Source organism: Miscanthus floridulus, chromosome 15 (genome assembly GCF_019320115.1).
Source record: "Miscanthus floridulus cultivar M001 chromosome 15, ASM1932011v1, whole genome shotgun sequence".
NCBI classification, from domain to species: Eukaryota; Viridiplantae; Streptophyta; class Magnoliopsida; order Poales; family Poaceae; genus Miscanthus; species Miscanthus floridulus.
In genome coordinates, this window is record NC_089594.1 from 34,386,001 (window position 1) to 34,409,319 (window position 23,319).

At 48.5% G+C, this 23,319-nt stretch overlaps 1 protein-coding gene and 1 pseudogene across 1 annotated transcript; both read right to left on the reverse strand.

Moving 5' to 3' along the window:
* The window catches only part of LOC136507341 (G-type lectin S-receptor-like serine/threonine-protein kinase At2g19130), a 32,283-nt pseudogene extending 13,615 nt beyond the window's left edge, over positions 1–18,668 (reverse strand).
* Positions 18,669–19,330: 662 nt separating this feature from the next.
* Positions 19,331–22,029, reverse strand: LOC136508829 (G-type lectin S-receptor-like serine/threonine-protein kinase At2g19130). The gene has a single exon (XM_066503610.1). The coding sequence runs from the start codon at positions 21,927–21,929 to the stop codon at positions 19,452–19,454; it is 2,478 nt and encodes an 825-aa protein (XP_066359707.1). The 5' UTR covers positions 21,930–22,029; the 3' UTR covers positions 19,331–19,451.
* Between the last annotated feature and the right edge of the window lie 1,290 nt (positions 22,030–23,319).

A 23,319-nucleotide genomic window follows, 5' to 3' on the forward strand; every position in this document is an offset into this window, starting at 1 on the left:
TCATTTTGAAGTTTTTGTAAAACAATACAACAAAGACTTTGTAATGATTGCTCTGATACCATTCCGTGGCAGAACCTCCTAAACTATAGGACCCACATGTACTTGTCACTGTCCAACGACCTTTGACAACTATGCATATGTTCCTGGTAACTTAAGAAGTCTATCGGGTGTCCTCAGGGAACCCTGAATCATCCACGATTTCCGAGTAGGATCACATTACAGAGTCATTGCAGTATTACAACATTTATTCAAATATATACATCAGAGTAAAATAGCGGAAGTCTTACGATAACTTAATTTACATAAACATAACTAAGTTCGATAATTATTACAAACCATAGTAGTAGTGGAGTGGCATAATTAACATAAACATAACACACAAAATAAGCATCCTGCCCAAGGATCACACATTCACTTATCATCATTGACAGGAACAACAGTCATGCAGCAAGGTCCAAAATAGACCTGCTCATGAGGCTCACCTACAACAAGGGTTAACCAACCCTGAGTACAAAAGTACTCAACAAGACTTAACCGAAATAAAAACTGAGAAGACTCAGGAATGCAGGCTCGGGGATTCAAGGTATGGCTTTAGCAATACTCAAAGTTCTTTTGCGTAAAAGCTCTTTAACAAAATTTTAGTATTTCAACATTTAAACTTCATCAGAACCATATATGAATCTGCCATGATCTGTAATGAGATCATGAACCTCATATCAAACGCTTTCTCAAACCTTACTCAAGTTTCAGTTATTAACTACGATGATGAACAGTGAGTTGAGTCTCCATAACCGAGGAGCAACGACGATTCGAACTGATTATTAACCCAGCTGGGGATTCCAGACCACACGACATATGCAGGTCCCCGACTTGCATATATCAACCTACCCTCGGATCTTCTAAAACAAGAATGGGTCCGCGCCACCCGAGAATACAGTACTCCACCAATCCAGCCCACTGCCACGTGGGTACATGCTATTCCCGCCATCTCTCCACTCCTAGTGCGTGAGTAGCCATTCTCATAATAGAATAGCCGAGTTAAGGTTTACCAGAGTATGTGGTTAGTACTACAAAGTCTCATCTCATGCAATTCAACAACGGACGGACCTTAATCGACACAGGCAGAAAGAAGCTGCTCACAAGACCTCCATGTCTTCTGGCTCTCACATACCGAGTCCACCCGGTCTAGATTTATTACTTCCATGCTCATATCTCATGATAACATAAGTAACCAAAGATCCATTTAAAATTCTCAGGTGATAGGTAATCACCCGACTAAGCATGACTAAGCATAACTAAACATTTAAGAATAAAATAGGTAACCAAGGTAGATATGGAAAAACAAGGTTGGTGATGCACCAATTAGGTTTCCACTTGACTCCTAATCACTTAATGCAGTATAGAAAAGCAAAAGCGATAAAATTTGTAAAACACAAGGTAGGGTTAAATGCATTCGGGGCTTGCCTTCGTTGACGGAAAAGTTGTATAACAAATTTGTATCCAGAATTGCCATCCGTTTTAAAATCCAAATTACTCCCAAATTTGTATAACAACTCAAAAATCGCCAAAAATAAAAGTTGTTCAAAATTCAAAGTTTTACAACTTTGCTTTTATAACCACCCCCTAAATCGGTCTACATTTTGAAATGAAATTTTGAATTCAAATAGGGGACATTTAAAGAATTTCGCCTTTTCAAATTACTTCAAATTTTTCATAACAACTTTGAAAACTCCAAAAACAAACTTTGTATAACTTGCCAAGCTCTACACTTTTGCTTTTAGGCTCAACCCCAAAATGTGCTTAGATTTTGAAATGGGTTTTCAGGGTAGGATTTAAATACTGAAAATCAGGGTTTTTCTTGAAAATTCAAATCCAACCAAAATTTTAAACTTGATTCAAACAATACAATTCCACACATACCACATAAAGGTAAACTTGTTTTAGTGTATGTATATCAAAATTTTCACTACCACATGAATGATGTGCTATGCATATGATGACATGGCATATTTTAATATTTAAACACCCGAGGTGTTACATGTACGATGCGTTCCAAAAGAAGAACTTCATATGTAGAGCAATAATATTTGTTACTACCAATGATTACCCCACGCTATTTGCTTTGTCTGGAGAGATCAAAGGGAAGATGGGATGCTTGGTTTGCTTGTTTGGTACTATATGGGTGTACCTGGATGCATCTAAGAAGATAGTTTACCTAAGGAACCGACGCTTCTTAAAGACAAGTCACAAGTACCGTAGCAAATTGTTCTTTAGATTTTATGACAACACCCCGAAGATTAAACCACCTCTAGAGAGACTTTATAACGGAGAACATGTGTACAGAATGGTAAAAAACATACGCGTCATCTATGGAAAGAAGAATCCGGATGGGACAAATAGAGATAGAAGCACACCTCCTATCGAAGGCGTACCTTTCAAAAAACAATCGATCTTCTTTCAGTATCTGCCTTATTGGCTAGACTTGGAGGTCCCCCATGCCATTGATGCTATGCACATGCAGAAGAATGTCTTTGAGAGTCTCATTGCTACCTTGTTGGACATAGGCAAGTCAAAGGATGGTCTAAAAGCACGGAAAGACATGGTGCAGCTAAACATGATGCCACAGCTTCACCCGGTACCTGAGGCTAATGGAAAATACACTCTGCCCACGGCGTGCTTCAACCTAACACCAGACGAGAAGAGACCTATATGCACTTTCCTGAGGGGGGTCAAAGTCCCGACTAGGTTTTCAGCAAATGTGAAGAAGCTAGTGTCGATGAAGGACTTGTCAATAACACACTACAAGGCTCACGATTGCCATGTCATGCTAACAGTGCTTCTACCTATTGCAATCAGGGCTATAAAGCCAGAGTTCTTGAAAATGGCCATCACCCGCATGTGCTACTTCTTTTTGAAGATCTCACATAAGACAATTGGTAAGCAAGAGTTGAGTGACCTACATGAATTTGTGGTAGAGACACAAAACCAACTAGAGATGTGTTTACCTCCTGCTTTTTTGATATAATGCCACATCTCATGATTCACATGGTTCATCAGATATATGCATTGGGCCCTTGATACTTGCATGAAATGTGGTCCTACAAGCGGTTCATGTCGGTTCTAAGTCAATACGTGCATAATCGAGCATACCCAGAGGGCTCCATGATAGAGGGTTACAATACTGAAGAAGTTGTTGAGTGCTGTCAAGAGTACCTAAAAGTATAGAAAGGTATTGGTAAACTCGATTCTTGTCACAAGGGTAGGCTGGCTAGGAAGGGCACCAGTGGTAGAAAAGTGTTCATCGACCATGATTACAAAGAGGTGAGTCGGGCGCATTACAGTGTCTTGTAAAGTACACAACTGATGCAACCGTACATTGATGAACACTTGGCTATTATTATGGCGGAGAGAAATGGCTGTTCGGATGATTGGGTCATCAAACAACACAAGCAACGACTAACTACATGGATGAAGAACCAAAACATACCACCTAGAGAAACCATAGGCTCTATTACCATCAGTAGGTTGGCGGAGGGGCCATCGAGACAAGTGACATCTTGGAATGCTTATGACATCAATGGGTATACGTACTATACCCATGCAAAGGATAGTAAATATGTGAATTAAAACAACGATGTTCGAATAGAAGCTCTCGATGGATTGGGGCGAAAGATCCAATACTTTGGCATTATTGAAGAGATATGGGAACTTGACTAAGGAAGGGATATAACGGTGGCCCTATTTCGATGCCGCTGGATTAAACAACACCAACTGAACAAGATCGGATTGAGAGTCCTGGACCTCGAGAATCTAGGCTACCAAGATGACCCTTGGGTGCTCGCTTCACGTGTTGCACAAGTTTTCTATATGTCTGACCCACAAAGTAACCTCCCCCCCAAAGAAGAAGACAAAGCACGTGGTTGCCTCTGGGAAACAGCACATTATTGGAGTTGATGTCATGGACGATGTTGAAGTTTACAATAACTACGATGAGATGCCGCTATTCATAGACTTTCCTAAGAAGATCAGTGTTGTGGAAAAGAACCTACCCAAAGACATATTGCCATGGGAACGAAAAGGTGTCAAGGGGAAAGTCGTTACAGCAGGCTAGCTAGTTGTTGAACGTGGAGTGTTTGTGTTAGTGTGTGTTTGTAAGACTTCATTTATGCATCCGTGTGAGACTATATATTTATGTATGTGTGTAAGACTATATATTTTTGTATCTGTGTGAGACTACATTTATGCATGTGTGTGAGACTACCCTTTGCAATATCTAGATGGATCTATTTCAACATCCACTCTATTATTACTAAAACTTTATGAAATCACTTAACACTGTTCATTTTTTGTCAAATAAAAAGATAACCAAAATAAAAATTTTAGATAGTGATATGTTCAACAACTTTTATATTCATCACCTTTACAGCTGAAATCATTTATTGGTTGAAAATTAGGTTTGAAGCTGTTATTTTCTGAAATTCAAAATTTGAATTGTTCAAAATTAGTGACAAAGATAGATGACTAGACTAAAAAGATAGAGCATGATTTTAGAAAATTTTAGGAAAAAATCATCACATTTGGAGTTAGTATGAGGGAGAAAAACTAGTTACAAATTTCAGCCACAGATTAAAAAGAGAAATCACACTTGTTCATCATTGATCATCATGAACAGTTGTGATTTTTCGTTTTAATCTCTAGATAAAATTTGATACTAGTCTTTCTCCCTCATACTAACTCTAAATGTGATGATTTTTTCCTAAAATTTTCTAAAATCATGCCCTATCAAGTTACTGTGTTGATTTAGTCATTCTTTTCATTTGACAAAGTTTGAGCACTTCAAATTTTTAAAAAATGACAAGTTCGAATGAGATTTTCCACCATTAAATGATTTCAGCTGAAAAAATGATGAATACCAAAGTTGTATAACTCATCAAGATCTACAACTTTTATTTTGATAATTTCTTCATCTGACCAAGTGATAGTAAACATTGTTCACAAATCAACATGTTTCTCGTATAGTTCCTGAAACTATGATTCATATGTGAATTTGTGAACAATGTTTACTAATACTTTGTCACATGAAGAAGTGATCAAAATAAAAGTTGTAGATGGTGATGAGTTCAACAACTTTTATGTTCACGACTTTTATTGTTGAAATCATTTAAGGTTTCAAAATCTTGTTTGAAGTTGCCATTTATTGAAATTCAAAATTTTAACTGTTCAAATTTGGTTAAATGAAAATATGATCAAATAAAAGTTGTACATATTGATGAGTTCTACAACTTTGATATTCATGAGTTTTTTAGCTGAAACCATTTACTCTTTCAAAATATTGTTTCAAGTTGAAATTGTTTGAATTTCAAATTTTGAATCGTTCAAACAAAGTCACATGACAAGCTGAGCAAAATAAAAGTTGTACATATTGATGAGTTATACAACTTTTATGTTTACAATATTTTCATTTTATTTCATTTAATGTCATAAAATTGTAGTCAAAGTTTTAAAATTCAAATTTTTAATTTTTAATTTTTTATTTTCTATATTGTTTTGACTACAATTGTTTTTATATATGTTTCTGCATATGTAGAATAATACAAAATATTATATTTGTGCATATATAAAATTGTTTTTATATTACTTTGTGTTTTTTATGATATAAAAATATAGAATTAATAATTTAATAAAATAAAAAATATTTGTAGGGGCGGCGGGATCAGGAACCGCCCCTACAAATCGTCCAGAGTATAAATACAAGGGCGCACGGGTGAAAATGTGTTGGGCGCTCTCTTCTTCCTCCCGACGTCGTCAGGCTGCCCATCTCCACGGCGCTCTATCCTTCCCCGCCCGCGCCCCTCTCTGCACCCCCGGACCTCTCTCCCGATGCCCGCGCCCCCTCTCCGCACCCTCGCACCCCATCTCCACTACGGCTAGGGTTTTAGAGCCCCCGGCCAGTGGCGCTAGGGTTTTAGAGCCCCCAGTCGCCGTCTCCTCCCCACCTCCGTGCCGTCCACATCCACAACCTGGTCCACCGCCGCCTTGTTTCCGACCTTGAGGTACCGTGAGCCTGCTCCCCGCCCTCCCGTGGCCCAGGTACGTCGACGTCCGTGCTCCCTCCCGCGGCGAGCGGACACGGTGCCCAAGCTCTCCGGCGTCCGCACTCCTTCCCTAGCGTCCACACCTCCAACGGTGGGCGGCCCGGCTGCCCGTGCTCTCCGGCGTCCGCGCACCTCCACCCACGTCCGCGCTCCTCCACAGCTTCCCCTACACCTGACAGGTAATCCACCGGCGTCCGCGCTCCTCCATATGGGGATTTGGTTGCTTACAGATTCTGCATCCTAAATGATAAAGCAGTGATCTATCACATCAATAATTATCAAAGCTTACTAAGACCTTCCAACTTAAATGAAATATGCCATTGATTAATTGAAGTGTGCATTTTAAGAAGCGTGCTTTGACCATTGACTTCTCTTATAGTACATGAATTGCTACAAATGCAATGTACAGATATCTGAAATACAAATATATTGATATAACTTTTGTACATGTAAGCCCCCTTGTTTGGTCCCTTTCAAGGCCCCGCACATGCAAAGTCTTATTCTAGTAGGATTCTACACTCAAGTTCTCAAGTCCTAATAGAATTAGAATTCCTCATAGCACACCTCTCTGGAGTCCTAGTCCAAGTAGGATTTCAGTCACCACACAACATGGATTACAAACAATCCCAGATCCGTGTTGACTTACTGCTTGAGTTCATGTAAGCATACAGATTTTGTTGTTTACAGATTCTTCGTCCTGAATGGGTGCCATTGACCTAGCTAGTTAGTCATAATTACTTATCTAAAATGCGTGAATGATTAATGTAGATGTAGACATGCATTTCCTGTGAACCATATATCTTCAACCATATAGCTTAGTCTAACTAGATGGACATCTTGAACCTACTGTGACTTGCCTTGTTATTTCTTCTTGGGTCTGTCTGTGTATTTGATTTTTGCACTTAACTTCCCAACATAAACTGGTGCTATGCTTGCTTTTCCTTTCCTGTCCTATGAGCATGGTGAGCTCGAAGTGCTGAAGCTAGTGGCACTACACGTTTATGTCAGTTATAGTACCACTGCATGTTAGGCTCAAGCTTCTAGGTGCAATTTTTTATTTCAATGACATTACTATGGATTAAGCATCTTATTATATCACTTGTTTTGTTTGGCAATTCGTGTCGTGACATTTGTGATACTAACCGTAGAGAATTTACTAATTATCTGTCTTTATGTTTGGTGATCATAATTGGAGGTAGATTCTTAGCTACTACTACTTTCATGCTGTGTTGCCAGTTGTTTTTCAGCATGCTTTGGTTCCATCTCGCAACACATTGTTGCTTGCTGTGAACTTGCTGATTTCTTTTGCTATGAAATGAGTGTGCAATTGTGCAGCTTTGGTTGATTAATCATGCATAGGTAGAGCAACTCAACAATTATCTGAAATCCTTTGACAGCCTTTCCAGTTCTTCTAAAGTGAATTTTGCATGAACTTGTGCAATTTTGGTTGGTTAATCAGATGAGAGGCATCCCACATAATTTCCTCTGCATGTTGTTCAATCTGGCAGTAGATTTTCTTGACCAGTGATTTTGTATCCCCTGTTTGATTACGTACACATCTTAGTTGCATGTCTACCGTGATCCAAGCTGTACTACTATTCTACTACTACTCAACTACTCTCTACTCTACTACTATTGTACTACTCTCTACTCTACTACTACTCTACTACTATACTATTGTCCTACTACTGTCCTAGACTACTCTACTGAACTACTACTACTCTACTTGCTACTGCTAGCTACTCCTACTACTACTAGCTGGCTGCTACTCTACTCTCTTCTCTAGCTGCTGGCTACTACTCTACTCACTTCCCTATACTACTAAGTGGCTGCTACTAAGTGGCTCACTTCTACTACTCTATCTACGACTACTACTGTATCTAAGTGGTTGCTGCTCTTAACTACTGGCTACTACACTTCTCTACTCCTCTACTCTACTCCTCTACTATTACTCTATCTACTATTACTCCTCCTCTACTCTAATCCATTATTTACCGCATCTAAGTTACCAGATTTTGATCTATAGGGGTCTTCCAACCATGTGGCAGCAGTCAACTCCTATCCTCTATGTTTGGGAAGCAGCATCTGCTTTTTTTACACCTTTTCCTCTCTATGTTTGTTAAGCAGTTGTTGCTTTTTTTGTCAAATCTCCCCTCTCCTCTCCTCTCCTTTGTTTTGCTGATGATGAAATTGTCTAAGTCCATACATTATATGGAATATGAGCTGATGATCAAGAACTTGTGAGGAACTTGACATCATTAGCAACCGCCCCTACATTACCTTCTCTCTTCTCTGTTATGATGTCTTGATGCTCCAAGTTCAAGATCAGATGATGATTGACATGTTTCTGAGGCCTCTACTACTGCTACTACTAATTTTTTGATATATTGTTGTTTTATAGGACTACTTTGGTTTATAGACCTTTTTGATTTATTATACCTTCTCACGTACCTAAAGCGCACTTTCTTGCATCTATTAGAACAAAGCGTGAAATAATGTCGCGGACACCAGACAGTGTAGCCCGATGCCCCGAGCATGATGAGCAGCCAACCCTTGAGGAGCAAGCACTAGAGGACCAGCTTACTCAAGAACAGTTCGATAACAAGGTAGAAAAAGGATCTAGAAGTGATGCTTACTCAGGAGCAGTGTGACGAGGAGAAAGGGGGAGTAGGAGAGGCTGCTGAAGGCGAAGAAAAAGAGGATGATGATGATGATGACTCAGAAGAGGGATATAAAAGTCCCGATGATCCTTTCCCACATGAAGCCAGAAGGAGGCCAACGGAGGAAGATTTGAACAAGGATTTTGGCCCAAACGAGGAGGTAGGGAAAAGCCTTAGCTTGTAAATTTTGCTAAAGCTTTGGCTGTGTTACCTCTGCTAACACTTTGACCTATCGTATATATAGGTCCCTCCTGAAACTCGGAAAAGATGATGTCGACGTCTGCGAGATCTCGCTGGACAAGACAGAGTAGAGGAAAGGAGAGCAGAAGCAACAACCACAAAGATGGATCACGATGCCTCTGCTCCAAAACCTCAAGACACAACCATGACTACCAAGCCTAAGAGGAAATAAGGGGATAGAAAAGCAAATGTATATCCAGATAAGGCATGCTATGTGATAACGGAGGTCGAGCTAGCAGGGGAGATCCTTGAGCTGAAGGAATTAAGAGGATGATTTCATAATGCGATCAGGGACCTAGTAAGAGATAAATTGAACCCAGCAATCCCTAACTAGAAAGAGGTACCAGAGAACAAAAAGGATGAACTATGGGATAGGAAGCTGAAGCTTAATTTTAGTTTTCTAAAGGGTAAGCACAAACTCATAAAAATGCTTTTAGGGTGATGGGAGAGTCATTCCGACGTTGGTGGTCGGAGCTCAACAAGAAGTATATCCAAAAGGGGTTAACTCCCTTCAACGAGTTCGGCAAAATAACTCCTAGTCAATGGGAGGAGCTCGTGGCTCAAAAGACTTCACCAGAGGCATTGGAGCTCAGTGCCCGTAACACCGAGCTGGCGAAGAGGAACAAACACCACCATCATCTAGGCCCTAGTGGCTACTATGCTAAGGAAGAGCAATTTAGGGAGATGGACAAAGAGGCCACAGCTGCTGAGAATATCGATGTGACGAATTTGAAGGTACGCTCAAGGAATTGGATATATGCGAGGAGTACAGAATCATCCGGTGGTAATCTTAAGTTTGATAAGCCGGAGACCCAAGAGGCAGTATCAAGGATACTGAAATATGCTGAAGACAAGGAGAAGTGTGGGGGTATGGCCCCCAAGACATGGGTCGCGCCATCAAAGGTGGCCCAGCCCACAAGATCAAGGCATACGCGGCGCTGCTCAGCGTGCACCGCAAGACATTGTATAGTACCAAATAGGCTACTTTACTTGTAACCCTACCTCCTCTAGAGTATATAAGGAGAGGTAGGGGTCTCCTAGCGGATAGGATCCATCAGGATCTATCAGATCGAATCTACATACAGATCAATACAATACACCAAAGACACAGGATGTAGGGTATTACGATGATCAGACGGCCCGAACCTATCTAAATCATTGTGTCTGCGCCTTGTGTCACCATCCGGTTCCTGATTACGCGCACCCCAACTGACAAATCTACCATCACGGGATACCCCTCGGTGGACTGCCGAGCATATTCTATCGACAGTTGGCACGCCAGGTAGGGGTGTGCGCTTGATCCATGGCGAGCCAGATGGACCTCAAATCAACATGTTCTCGTCGTCAATCATGTGGAGATCCATGCTGGACCACGGCGACGATTCATCGCTGCTACACCAGCCCCTGCGACAGCATATCCGATCTCGGAACCACCTCCGAGGTCACCTTCACCAACAACTCACCGCCCGCCAGGTGCTCGCCGTCAACACCGACCAGATAACGCCATACGTCACCGACCAGACGCTCCGTCCAAAGCTAAGTGATGCTTTAATATTTTTCTAAATATTCTCTAGTCTCCATATATTGCCGTAATGTTTCTCTGAACTGTTTACTCCATATTTGCTCTCCAAACGATTTTTCGAACCCCCGAACAGTCCTGTTGATGCTCGGATGCCTCCAGAGACAGCCCTGTCTCCGGCTCCTCCCTACACGTGCTATGGGCTCCGCGCTCTGCATTATGGGTGGTCGGCAGCGGCTCCTTGGTCATGCCTGTTCCTCCTACACGTGCACGGGCTCCGCGCTTGATGTTATGGACTATGGGCTAGCTAGGGCTGGAGACTCAGCTATACACTAACTGGTCAGGCGATTTATATTAAATATAAATATATTTTCATGCCAACTGATCACTGAACTGCATACGCCGTTTCATCACCATTGCTGATTTTTCTCTGGAGTTTATTTATTTGTGCGTCATGTACTACCCATTCTACATGTTTGTATTGCAGGATCATCGTCCAGGTGATCGGACCACCTGGTGCTCGGACTTCTCCACCGATCAACTGGTCGGACCGCTTGGTTCATGGACTCCATCGCCGACCAGTTGATCGAACTGATCACCAGCGACGCCGGTTACTCCTCAGCCCTCGGATTCTTCGTGCTCGAGGACTAAGTGGGCACACTTCACCGCACGGACATCGTCAGCTACGTCGGTGCTCAGACCTCGCCGCCTACGCAGGGCACTCCTCGGTGCTCAGACCTCACCGCCTACGCCAAGGACTCCTTGGTGCTCAGACATCGCCGCCTACGCTGGGGACTCCTCGGTGCTCGGACCTCGCCGCTTACGCCGGGGACTCCTCGCTCCTCGGTGCTCGGTCATCACTAGCGACATCAGGGACTCCTCGCTCCTCGGTGCTCGGACATCGCCAGCGACGCCGGGGACACCTCGCTCCTTGGTGCTCGGACATCGCCGCCTACGCCGGGGACTCCTCGCTCCTCGGCGCTCGGTCATCGCCAGCGATGCCGGGGACTCCTCACTTCTCAGTGTTTGGTCATCGCCAGCGACGCCAGAGACTCCTCGCTCCTCGGTGCTCGGTCATCGCCAGCAACGCCGTGGACTCCTCGCTCCTCGGTGCTCAGACATCGCCGCCTACACCGACGAAGAGGCCGCAGCTGCTGAGAATATCGATGTGACGAATTTGAAGGTACGCTCAAGGAATTGGATATATGCGAGGAGTACAGAATCATCCGGTGGTAATTTTTAGTTTGATAAGCCGAAGACCCAAGAGGCAGTATCAAGGATACTGAAATATGCTGAAGACAAGGAGAAGTGTGGGGGTATGGCCCCCAAGACATGGGTCGCACCATCAGAGGTGGCCCAGCCCACAAGATCAAGGCATGCGCGGTGCTGCATGGCGTGCACCGCAAGACATTGTATAGTACCAAATAGGCTACTTTACTTGTAACCCTACCTCCTCTAGAGTATATAAGGAGAGGTAGGGGTCCCCTAGCGGATAGGATCCATCAGGATCTATTAGATCGGATCTACATAAGATCAATACAATACACCAAAGACATAGGATGTAGGGTGTTACGTCGATCAGATGGCCCGAACCTGTCTAAATCACTGTCTCTGCGCCTTGTGTCACCATCCGGTTCCTGATTACGTGCACCCCCACCGATAAATCTACCATCGCGGGATACCCCTCGGTGGACTGCCGAGCATATTTTGTTGACAGTTGGCGTGCCAGGTAGGGGTGTGTGCTTGATCCATGGCGAGCCAGATGGACCTCAAATCAACAACGCGTTCTCGTCGTCAATCATGTGGAGATCCATGTCGGTCCATGGCGACGATTCATCGCTGCTACACCAGCCCCTGCGACAGCAGATCCGATCTCGAAACCACCTTCGAGGTCGCCTTCACCAACAACTCACCGCCCGCTAGGTGCTCGCCGTCAACGCTGACCAGATAACGCCATACGTCGCCAACCAGACGCTCCGTCCAAAGCTAAGTCACGCTTTAATATTTTCTAAATATTCTCTAGTCTCCATATATTGCTGTAATGTTTCTCTGAACGGTTTACTCCATATTTGCTCTCCAAACGATTTTTCGAACCCTCGAATAGTCCTGTTGATGCTCGGATGCCCCCAGAGATGGCCCTATCTCCGGCTCCTCCCTACACGTGCTACGGGCTCCACGCTCTGCGTTATGGGTGGTTGGCAGCGGCTCCTTGGTCACGCCTGTTCCTCCTACATGTGTACGGGATCTGCGCTCGATGTTATGGACTATGGGCTAGCTAGGGCTGGAGACTCAGCTATACACTAACTGGTCGGGCGGTTTATATTAAAGATAAATATATTTTCATGCCAACTGATCGCCAAACTGCATACGCCGTTTCATCACCATTGCTGATTTTTCTCCAGAGTTTATTTACTTGTGCGTCATGTACTACCCATTCTACATGTTTGTATTGCAGGATCATTGTCTAGATGATCGGACCACCTGGTACTCGGACTTCTCCACCGATCAACTGGTCGGACCGCTTGGTTCATGGACTCCATCGCCGACCAGTTGATCGAACTGATCGCCAGCGACGCCGGTTACTCCTCGGCCCTCGGATTCTTCGTGCTCGAGGACTAAGTGGGCACACTTCACCGCACGAACATCGTCAGCTATGTTGGTGCTCAGACCTCGCCGCCTACGCAGGGCACTCCTTGGTGCTCGGACCTCACCGCGTACGCCAAGGACTCCTCGGTGCTCAGACATCGCCGCCTACGCCGGGGACTCCACGGTGCTCGGACCTCGCTGCTTACGCCGGGGACTCCTCGGTGCTCGGTCATCACCAGCGACATCGGGGACTCCTCGCTCCTCGGTGCTTGGACATCGCCAGTGACGCCGGGGACTCCTTGCTCCTCGGCACTCGGACATCGCCGCCTATGCCGAGGACTCCTCGCTCCTCGACGCTCGGTCATCGCCAGCGACGCCGGGGACTCCTCGCTCCTCGGTGCTTGGACATCGCCAGTGACGCCGGGGACTCCTCGCTCCTCAGTGCTCAGACATTGCCGCCTACGCCGGGGACTCCTCGCTCCTCGGCGCTCGGTCATCGCCAGCGATGCTGGGGACTCCTCGCTCCTCGGTGCTCGGTCATCGCCAGCGACATCGGGGACTCCTCGCTCCTCGGTGCTCGGACATCGCCGCCTACGCCGAGGACTCCTCGCTCCTTGGTGCTTGGTCATCGCTAGCGACGCCAGGACTCCTCACTCCTCGGTGCTCGGTCATCGCCGCCTACACCGGGGACTCCTTGCTCCTCACTCCTTGGTGCTCGGTCAACGCCGCCTACGTCGGGGACTCCTCGCTCCTCGATCTTCGGTCATCGCCAGCGACACCGGAGACTCCTCGCTCCTCGGTGCTCGGTCATCGCTAGTGATGCCGGGGACTCCTCGCTCCTCAGTGTTTGGTCATCGCCAGCGACGCCAGAGACTCCTTGCTCCTCGGTGCTCGGTCATCGCCAGCGATGCCGGGGACTCCTCGGTGCTCAGTGCTCGGACATCGCCGCCTATGCCATCATCGCCAGCGACGCCGAAGACTCCTCGCTCCTCGGTGCTCGGTCATTGCCAGCGATGCTGGGGACTCCTCGCTCCTCGGTGCTCGGTCATCGCCGCCTATGCCGGGGACTCCTCGCTCCTCGGCGCTCGGTCATCGCCGCCTACGCTAGGGACTCCTCGCTCCTCGGCGCTCTTTTATCGCCGCCTATGTCGGGGACTCCTTGCTCCTCGGTGCTTGGTCATCGCCGCCTATGCCAGGGACTGCTTGCTCCTCGGCGCTCGGTCATCGCCGCCTACGCCGAGGACTTCTCGCTCCTCGGTGCTCGGTCATCACCAGCGACGCCGGGGACTCCTCGCTCCTCGGTGCTTGGACATCGCCAGCGATGCTAGGGACTCCTCGCTCCTCAGTGCTCGGACATCGCCACCTACGCCGGGGACTCCTCGGTGCTCGGACATCACCGCCTATGCCAGGGACTCCTCGCTCCTCGGTGTTCGGTCATCGCCAGCGACGCCAGAGACTCCTCGCTCCTCGGTGCTCGGTCATCGCCAGCGATGCCACAGACTCCTCGCTCCTCGGTGTTCGGTCATCGCCAGCGACGCCGGAGACTCCTCGCTCCTCGATGCTCGGTCATCGCCAGCGATGCCGGGGACTCCTCGCTCCTCGGTGCTCAGACATCGCCGCCTATGCCATCATCGCTAGCGATGCCAGGGACTCCTCGCCCTTCGGTGCTCGGTCATCGCCAGTGAAGCTGGGGACTCCTCGCTCCTCAGTGCTCGGTCATTGCCGCCTACGCCGGGGACTCCTCGCTCCTCGCTCCTCAGTGCTCGGTCATCATCGCCTACGCCAGGGACTCCTCGCTCCTCGACGCTCGGTCATCGCCGCCTACGCCTAGGACTCCTCGCTCCTCGACGCTCGGTCATCGTTGCCTACACCCGGGACTCCTCGCTCCTCGGTGCTCGATCATCGCTGCCTACGTCGGGGACTCCTCACTCCTCGCTCCTCGGTGCTCGGTCGTTGCCAGCAACGTCGGGGACTCCTCGCTCCTCGGTGGTCGATCATCGCCGCCTACGCCGGGGACTCCTCGCTCCTCGGCGCTCGGTCATCGCTGCCTACGCTAGGGACTCCTCGCTCCTCGGCGCTCGGTCATCGCCGCCTACGCTGGGGACTCCTCGCTCCTCGCTCCTCGGTGCTCGGTCATCGCCGCCTATGCCGAGGACTCCTCGCTCCTCAGTTCTCGGTCATCGCCAGCTACACCGGGAACTCCCTGGGTGGTCGGACATCGCCGGCTACGCCGGGGACTCCTCGATGCTCGGATCTTGCTACGTCTCGTTGGTGTGCTATCAAGCTACTCCATGCTGTTCGGATTAGGGTGCTGATCTTGGGCAGCACGTCTAGGGTCTTGATACATGCATGTCAGACGACATCAGCAAGCTTTCAGACTTCTTTGACCCTGCTACAAGATTCATTCTTTATCTTCCAGCATGCTCGGGGACTAAGTGGGCACACTTCACCTTGTGGTGAATGTGCTTGTTCTCATCTCGAGACTATGCCTGGGGACTGGCTACCTGCTCGGCTAGTCTTCTACTTTATGACCCTGGCACCACATGACTATGTCACCTACTGTCAGGCTTGGGGACTAGCTGTGGGGGTATGGCCCCCAAGACATGGGTCGCACCATCAGAGGTGGCCTAGCCCACAAGATCAAGGCGTGTGCGGCGCTGCTCGGTGTGCACCGCAAGACATTGTATAGTACCATATAGGCTACTTTACTTGTAACCCTACCTCCTCCAGAGTATATAAGGAGAGGTAGGGGTCCCCTAGCGGATAGGATCCATCAGGATCTATCAGATCGGATCTACATACAGATCAATACAATACACCAAAGACATAGGATGTAGGGTATTACGTCGATCAAACAACCCGAACCTGTCTAAATCACTATCTCTGCGCCTTGTGTCACCATCCGGTTCCTGATTACGCGCACCCCCACCAACAAATCTACCATCACGGGATACCCCTCGGTGGACTACCGAGCATATTCTGTCGACAAGAAGGACTCATTCAATCCTTCCAGAGAGAGGGACGAGCTTAGCCTTGGCTTGGGAAACAAGGAGCACACAGGCCGCACCAGGGGGCTAGGGAAAAGGATGACCTGGAAGCAAGGATTCGAAGAGAACAGGCACATGTACAAGAAACATGGCAGAGACCAGGAGACTAATCTTGAGCTCCAAGTGAAGGCTCTAATTGCGAAGGCGTTGGAGGAGCAAGTTCTTTCCATGGCGGGCGAATCTGGTCCCACTTAGCGGCGGCCATGGTGGGGAGGAGCCCGGCAGCGGCCATGGCGGGGCGGATCTGGTCCCTTTGGCAGTGGCCATGGCGGGGAGGATCCCGGCGGCGGCCATGGCGGTGAGGAGCCTGACGGCGGCCATGGCGGGTCAGAGCTAGAAGCACCTCGAACAGAGAGGGAGGAGGAGCCATGGTGGGTTGGAGTTGGACACAGCTCGAGCAGTGAATGGCGTGGGGCCACCAACTGCGGGGAGGAAGAGAAGGGGTGTTTGACCGCCGGCCGCGGAGAGGAAGAGAAGGGGTGGTCGACGCCGGTCGTGGGGAAGAAAAGTAGCAGGGTCCGATGGTGGGAGCTTCGAGCTGATCCTGTTCTCACGACGATTCAGTCCAATACGGAGGAGTTGAGCTCGGTATTGAAGGTGGGCTAATTTAGTTGGAGGCGAATACCACAGAAACAGCCTTCAATTCCATCTCTCAATGCCAAAGATATCAAACAATAGAATTGGAAAAACTCGGTTCCAATTCCAATGTCCAGGTCTGAGTATCTGCATCCAAACGGGGTGTTAAGGAAATCAAGATTTTCCAGCTCTTATTTTCATATATTGGTATTCCTTTCTTAAACTATGAATCTATTCTTTTGGAAAAAAATTAAGTCTCTTCACTTAAATTTTGAAACATGGAAAACACCCTTTAAATTTTTTGTATCCTTAAAGTATTCAGTATATTTCGAGTCGGACCATCTATATAGTTCATTTGGTAGATCATCCCAAATGGCGTGCACAAACTTTTATGCTAACGGGTCTTTCTTCATCTCAACACAAAAAAGAAAACTAGGACTTTCAATTTTGTAAATGTATTTTTAGGTAATGTAAAAGAAACAACTATTCCATTCTCTATGTTTCTTCTTTTTCTTCCCTAAAAATAGAGTTGCTATATTTAAGGTGCTTTAATTTTTAGTAAATAGTCTTTGATAGCCGACCAGTACAATTGGAGCAACTCCATAAATTTTGATAACAAAAAGTAAAGAAATCGGCTCTCCAAATCGGCTTAGCCTCTCAAAATAGTAACGTACCACGGTAGATTCTCTAAAATTAGCGCTCTACTCCTCCTTATAATTATATAAGTCGCTTTGATTCTTTTTTGCCATCCATTTTTCTATATATCTAGATAAATAATATGTATAGATATATAGCAAAATAGATGAACAAAAAAGTCAAAGCGACTTATAATTTGAAACGGAAGGTGTATTTTCTAAACCTGCCTCATCATCAATCCTTATCTGAATTTGACCGTACCAGCATTTGAGCTTTATTAGTAGCATTTCAGAGTAGAGCGGCTCGAGGAAGATGAAGAGCAAGTATACCGGGATGGCGATTGGAGAAAAAGAAGGAAAAATGAAATACAAGGGCGTACTGAGTGTCTGGACGTTCGGACAGACGCGTTAGACGCCCACGCAGCCCACCCCCAGCCACCTTTCGCGCCCGCTCACGAGTGTGTTTCGCTCCCGTCGGTCCTTCCCCTGACCCCCTCATCTCTCTCTCTCTCCGACTCTCCGCACGGGCGACACACTGGAGTCGGGATGAGCGGCTGAGGATGAGCACGCTCCCTGCGTGCCTCGACCTGCAGCACCCCTGTCTGTCGGCCCCCCGGCGCACCGCGTGCCCCGTCCGTCGGCCCACGGCTCGCCTCCGGTCAAACAACATAAAACACTTGCAACATAAGACTGAAAACAGATAAAACATTTGGAACATGCTCTTGCAACATGTGTGTGAATCACATGAAACATCCAAAATAAAACAAGTGCATCTTGCAACATGAAACCACTTGCTACAACACAAGTTTGAAAACAACTGAAACATTTGGAACATATTGTTACAACATATGCAACATCCAGATAAAAAACGATTGCAACATACGTCCTAAAACAGATGAAATATTTTGAACAAACACTTGCAAATGCCTCTGAAGTTGCAACAAATGTAATATGTGCAACATCCCTTGATCTACTTTTGGAACATCAAGATGAAACAATTGTGATATACATCTAAAACACCTGAAACACTTGAAACATACATATGCAACATAGGGGAGTGGAAGGCCGGACCGGTCGATTCTAGCCATCGGGGTTGGAGTCGAGGCGTGGCGCAATGCGTGAGCACCACCAGCACCGCCCGCGCTCGTGGGTGCCCTTGGCTCGGCCGGGGAAGATCTGAGGCGCCACGGCACATGCGCCCTAACGGCCATGGTGGGGTCAGCAACTACGGCGTTGGAAGACGGACGAACGACAAGGGAGAGAGCGACATAGGTGTCTGGGACGGCGGGCGGCGCGGGGTAGTAGGGCATGGCGCTGCAGCTGACGAGCGCGCGGTGGAGGAAGTGGCGCGGACAAATGACCGGCCACGCTACTGTGTCGGGCGCCGGGCGGATAAGGATGAGCGAGTGAGGATTCGTTTTTCTATTTCTGAGAGAGATGGAGAGATGGCGCCCGCTCCTGGGGAGCCGCGTCCGGGATTGTTGGTCAGTTTTTTTTACAACAACTAACAAAATGGGATGCACGAATGGGTTTTTACAGCTGTAAAAGTAGCTCTTAAAGAACAAGATAATTCATTTTTTTCTACAGCCAAACAATGATAAAAACTATATCTTATCTCAATAACAGATAAAAATTAGACCCCTGAAATACAGGAGAAATGTAACAAAATGTTGCAAACAAATTTATTACAAGATTACTTTTAGCATTTTATTTTCAGATATCGAAACAAAAAGAAAGACCGACACATGTCCTAATTTGCACTGAGGTTAATGCCAAACTAAGGTCTTATTTGGATACCCCTCCGATTATAACAATTAAATTATATAATCAAAGTTTGATCCAAAATATGATCCTATAATCCAGGCGAGATCCGGTAAGGATTATGAATGTTAAAGTCTTGTCTCTACCTGATTGGTCCAACTTACCAAACTGTAGAGGATGAAGTAGAAATTTTTCAATCTAACCAACCATAATTTATTGATCCAAACACTTCGATTATTACAATCCATAATTATGATTATAATATTATAATAATTTTATATACAATTTAGATCAGAATAATCGAGTTGTGATCCAAGCCCCTAACTACTGTTTTATAGAGGGGACTGTGAGAGGCCATCAAAGTACGCACTGGTAGGCGTACCCACAAAGGTGGCATTACCGGCGAATGCTGCTTGCATCGACGTCGGAATCGGCGGCACGTCCAGGATCACGACCCCCTCCAGCGCCTGGACCACCTGCTCCATCGACGGCCGGTGAGCCTCGTCGTCCTGCACGCACCAGCAGGCCACCCTGCACGCGCGTTCCAGCTCCTGAGCGTCCGCGTCGCCGTGCAGGCGCTCGTCCAGCAGCCCGACGAGCGCCTCCCCTTCGTTGACCTTCCTCGCGGCCACCAGCGGGAAGTACCCCGACAGCGACGCCTCCTGCTCTGTAGTCGCCCAGCTTCGCGCGTTTCTCCGGCCTGAAATGATCTCCAGCAGCACCATGCCGTAGCTGTACACGTCGGCCTTGGCGGTGATGGGCACGCCGGAGATCCACTCCGGCGCGAGGTACCCGATGGTACCCCTCACCGTCGTCAGGACCCTGCTGAAGTCCCTTCCTAGCAGCTTCGCCATGCCGAAGTCGGCGACCTTGGGCACGAGGTTGACGTCGAGCAGGATGTTCTCCGGCTTGATATCGCAGTGGATGATGCAGTCCCGGCACCTCTCGTGGAGGTACAGCAAGCCCCGGGCGGCGCCCAGCGCGATCTGGAACCTCGCGCGCCAGCTCAGCGCCGGCGCCGCCGTGAAGAGCGCCCTGTCCAGCGAGCCGTTGGGCATGTGGTCGTAGACGAGCAGCCGCTTGCTGCCGTGGGAGGAGAAGCCGCGGAGCCGGACGAGGTTGACGTGTTGGATCATGCCGATGGTGCGCACCTCGTTCCTGAACTGCTTGTCCCCAACGCAGAGGACGCCTTCCAGCTTCTTCACGGCGACGGCGGCGCCGACACCGGACAACGTACCTTTGTACACTGAGCCGAAGCTGCCACCGCCGAGCTTCTCCGAGAAGTTCTTGGTCGCCCTCCTCATGTCGTTGTACTTGAACGCCACGAGGCTACCGCCTTCTGCTGCAGCTTGCCTGAATCTTATGTTCCTCTGTCTTCTCCTAAACATCTTAACAAGCACGGTCGCGATGACAGACACGCAGGCTAGGATCGACGCAGCAGAGGCAACAGAAACGAAGACGACGACCGTTCTTTTACGACGGCCATTCGATGGCACGTCCATGGCAGACAGCCGGAGGTAAAGATCATCCGTGCTTGCTGTGTCCATGGCAGACAAGCCGATCAGATCACCGTACCAGAGAGCACAGCGACTACCGTAGGAGTAAGCGTTGCAGTCACAGCTCCTCAAACACGCTGACCTGCAGTCTTCAGCGCTTGATGGTGAAGCTCCTGCAGCCGCAGGCGACGAGTTACTCGGCAAGGAAATACCTGGCGCCAGCAAGAAGGCGTCGCCGCCGTCCTTGTCGCGCAACGAACTGTTGTGACAGTGCAAGGGATTGTTCCGGCGGCAGCCATGTGAGTGGTCTCCGAGCTCCCAGTCCTCCACGGAGGAAGGCCGGAAGCCGGCGTGGCAGCTACATAGTGGCTCGCTCTTCTCATCGCAGATGCCGAACGCGCCGCAGATGGCGTAGACGTCGCAGAGCTTGTGCGGCTCCGCCCATATGACCATCCACTCGTCGGCGGACGGCAGCCACATGATCTGCCTCGCCTGGCCGGAGACGTCCACGACTAACCTGGAGATGACCGTGGGATCTTGCAGGGAGTAGTCGAAGTAGCTGGCGTTCGAGGTGTTCACGAACTCGAAGTTGTACTTGTCGTGCGACGTCATCTCCGGGAGACCGGCAAATATGCTGCCTTTCCACTCTCCACTGCTCCAGAAGTTCACGGTCCTGTTCCAGGACAGGAAGAACTGGCTGGTCCCGTGCGGATCGATTCCCAGGGAGTACATGCCGGGAGCCGGGTCACTGGAGCTCCTCCAAGAAGTCAGAGCCTGCACGTGGCCGGTGATCTTGTTCATGCCGAGACGGACTCCCGGGAGCCACGTGTCGGTGGGGTGCTCAGCGCTCTGCCACAGGACCTCGCCGTCGTCGCGCCGGAGGACGAGGTTTCCGGTGTCCAAGAGGACAGCCACGGTGCCGTTGGAGCTGCTGCCGGAGATGACGTCGTTCGAGGACCAGACGAGCTCGCCGACCTCGTTGGTGAGCACGAGGTTGCCGTCCGGCGCAACGGCGAGCTGAGAGGACGCGGGGTCGGAGACGGGCGTGGCTCTGTTCGCAACCCACACGGGCGTGCACGGCGTCACGGCTTTCTTGTACCAGATTCCCACGTAGTAGTTGTGAGAGGAGGCCGTGTTGCTGTCACCACCTGCTGCTGCTGGACGGAAGAAGCCCAGCTCGAAGCTGCCGCCTGTGGACACGACGGTCCGGCCGCCGGAGATGGCGGAGTTGGCGGTGATGGTGTCCGATGCGAAGCACCGTGCACTGCCGATGATGGCCACGATCATGACAAGTAGTAGCGCTGTTGAAGGCATCGGTGAGATAGACGATGGAAGGGAGAGCAACTGCGTGTGTACGTACTGATGATCGAGTTAGGAGTGAACTCATCTGGTACCTACCTATCCGTTGATAGCAAGTTATTATACACAGCAACTAAACTAGCCCAGGAAAACCCTCCTTGTCGGGTTTATAAACCCGGGGTCCCTCGGGGACCGGCTTCTGTGCCAAGACTCGGCCCAAGAGTTTAAAAACAACAGGGCAAAGGAACGGTCCAGCAACCGACCGGAAGGCCAGGCCCAAGAAGAGCAACGCCCGCTCGTCGGCTACTTCGGCCCACCTATGTGACGGGAGCGCTCAATTCAGGCTTCATCCGCCTCCAAACAGCCTCTCCGATCAGAAGGCCTGCCCCGAGCCCTACTTCCGACTCTGACCCCGCGTTCCTCCGATCAGGGCTCGTAGGAACCCTGCTCACCGCTCTTCTCCGACCGGCGCACTCGGAGGCGACTGGAGCCATCCGACCGGGGACGCCCGCTCGGTAGGAACCAAAAAACGTGTGGAGAAAGACAAGGCAAGGCTAACAAGTCAAAACCACTATACCAGGGACCATACCCTGCACATAACAGTACCCTGCAGCCACCTGACACAGACAGTATTGTAGGCGCCGACATCTCCCTCTACAGAATTGTAGGGACTGCTAAAACTCCCATACGAAAAGACTCCGCGTATCTCTAGACATCGATAGCGGTATGGGCACCAGGATTTGCCGTACCGGGTGAATATAGCGCTACTCCTCACATACCTCTAGGCATCGAACAGTATTTGCAGGTACCGACTAATAGGAACGGGGATCCCGATCTTCCGTCAGGTTCAAGATAAACAACGATTTGTTCGAAGAGCGACACACCGATCCGGCTTCAGATCACAAAGACCCAAACCCTGCAACCTTAGCACCATGTCTCTTTTGGTTATCAACCGTGTCACAATCCGGTTGACCTCGCCAAGAAGGCTAATCCCTTCTGCGAATCGAAGAACACAAGCAAGAACAAGATAAAAAGCAACTCAATTAAAGTGATAATTGCAGATGAATGATTAAGCACTCGAAGTTGGGGTCTTGCAAACCGATAACGGCGACTGTTCAATGACAGATTGATCTAAAACAAAACCCAAAACCTAAAATAGGTGGTGGCTACTGATTATATAGCCTAAGGGACATCCAAGGATCCCTCTTCACGTCCTAAAGGTGTCCCAACACGTTACAAGGCCCAACGGCCTAAAAGACGACGATGCAGCGCCGTGACAGATTCTGGACGTCAACTTGTTTCGACGATTCCCATTGATTCTAATGGAATTTTGATGTGGGACCACTTCCATTGGTTTCCTTATGAAATTATCTTTCCATCCATATGTGGATCATCAAAAACGGAG

What these genes read in the sequence shown, in the direction of transcription:
- LOC136508829 (XM_066503610.1), bottom strand. Translation starts at nt 21,929, where the DNA reads ATGCCTTCAACAGCGCTACTACTTGTCATGATCGTGGCCATCATCGGC.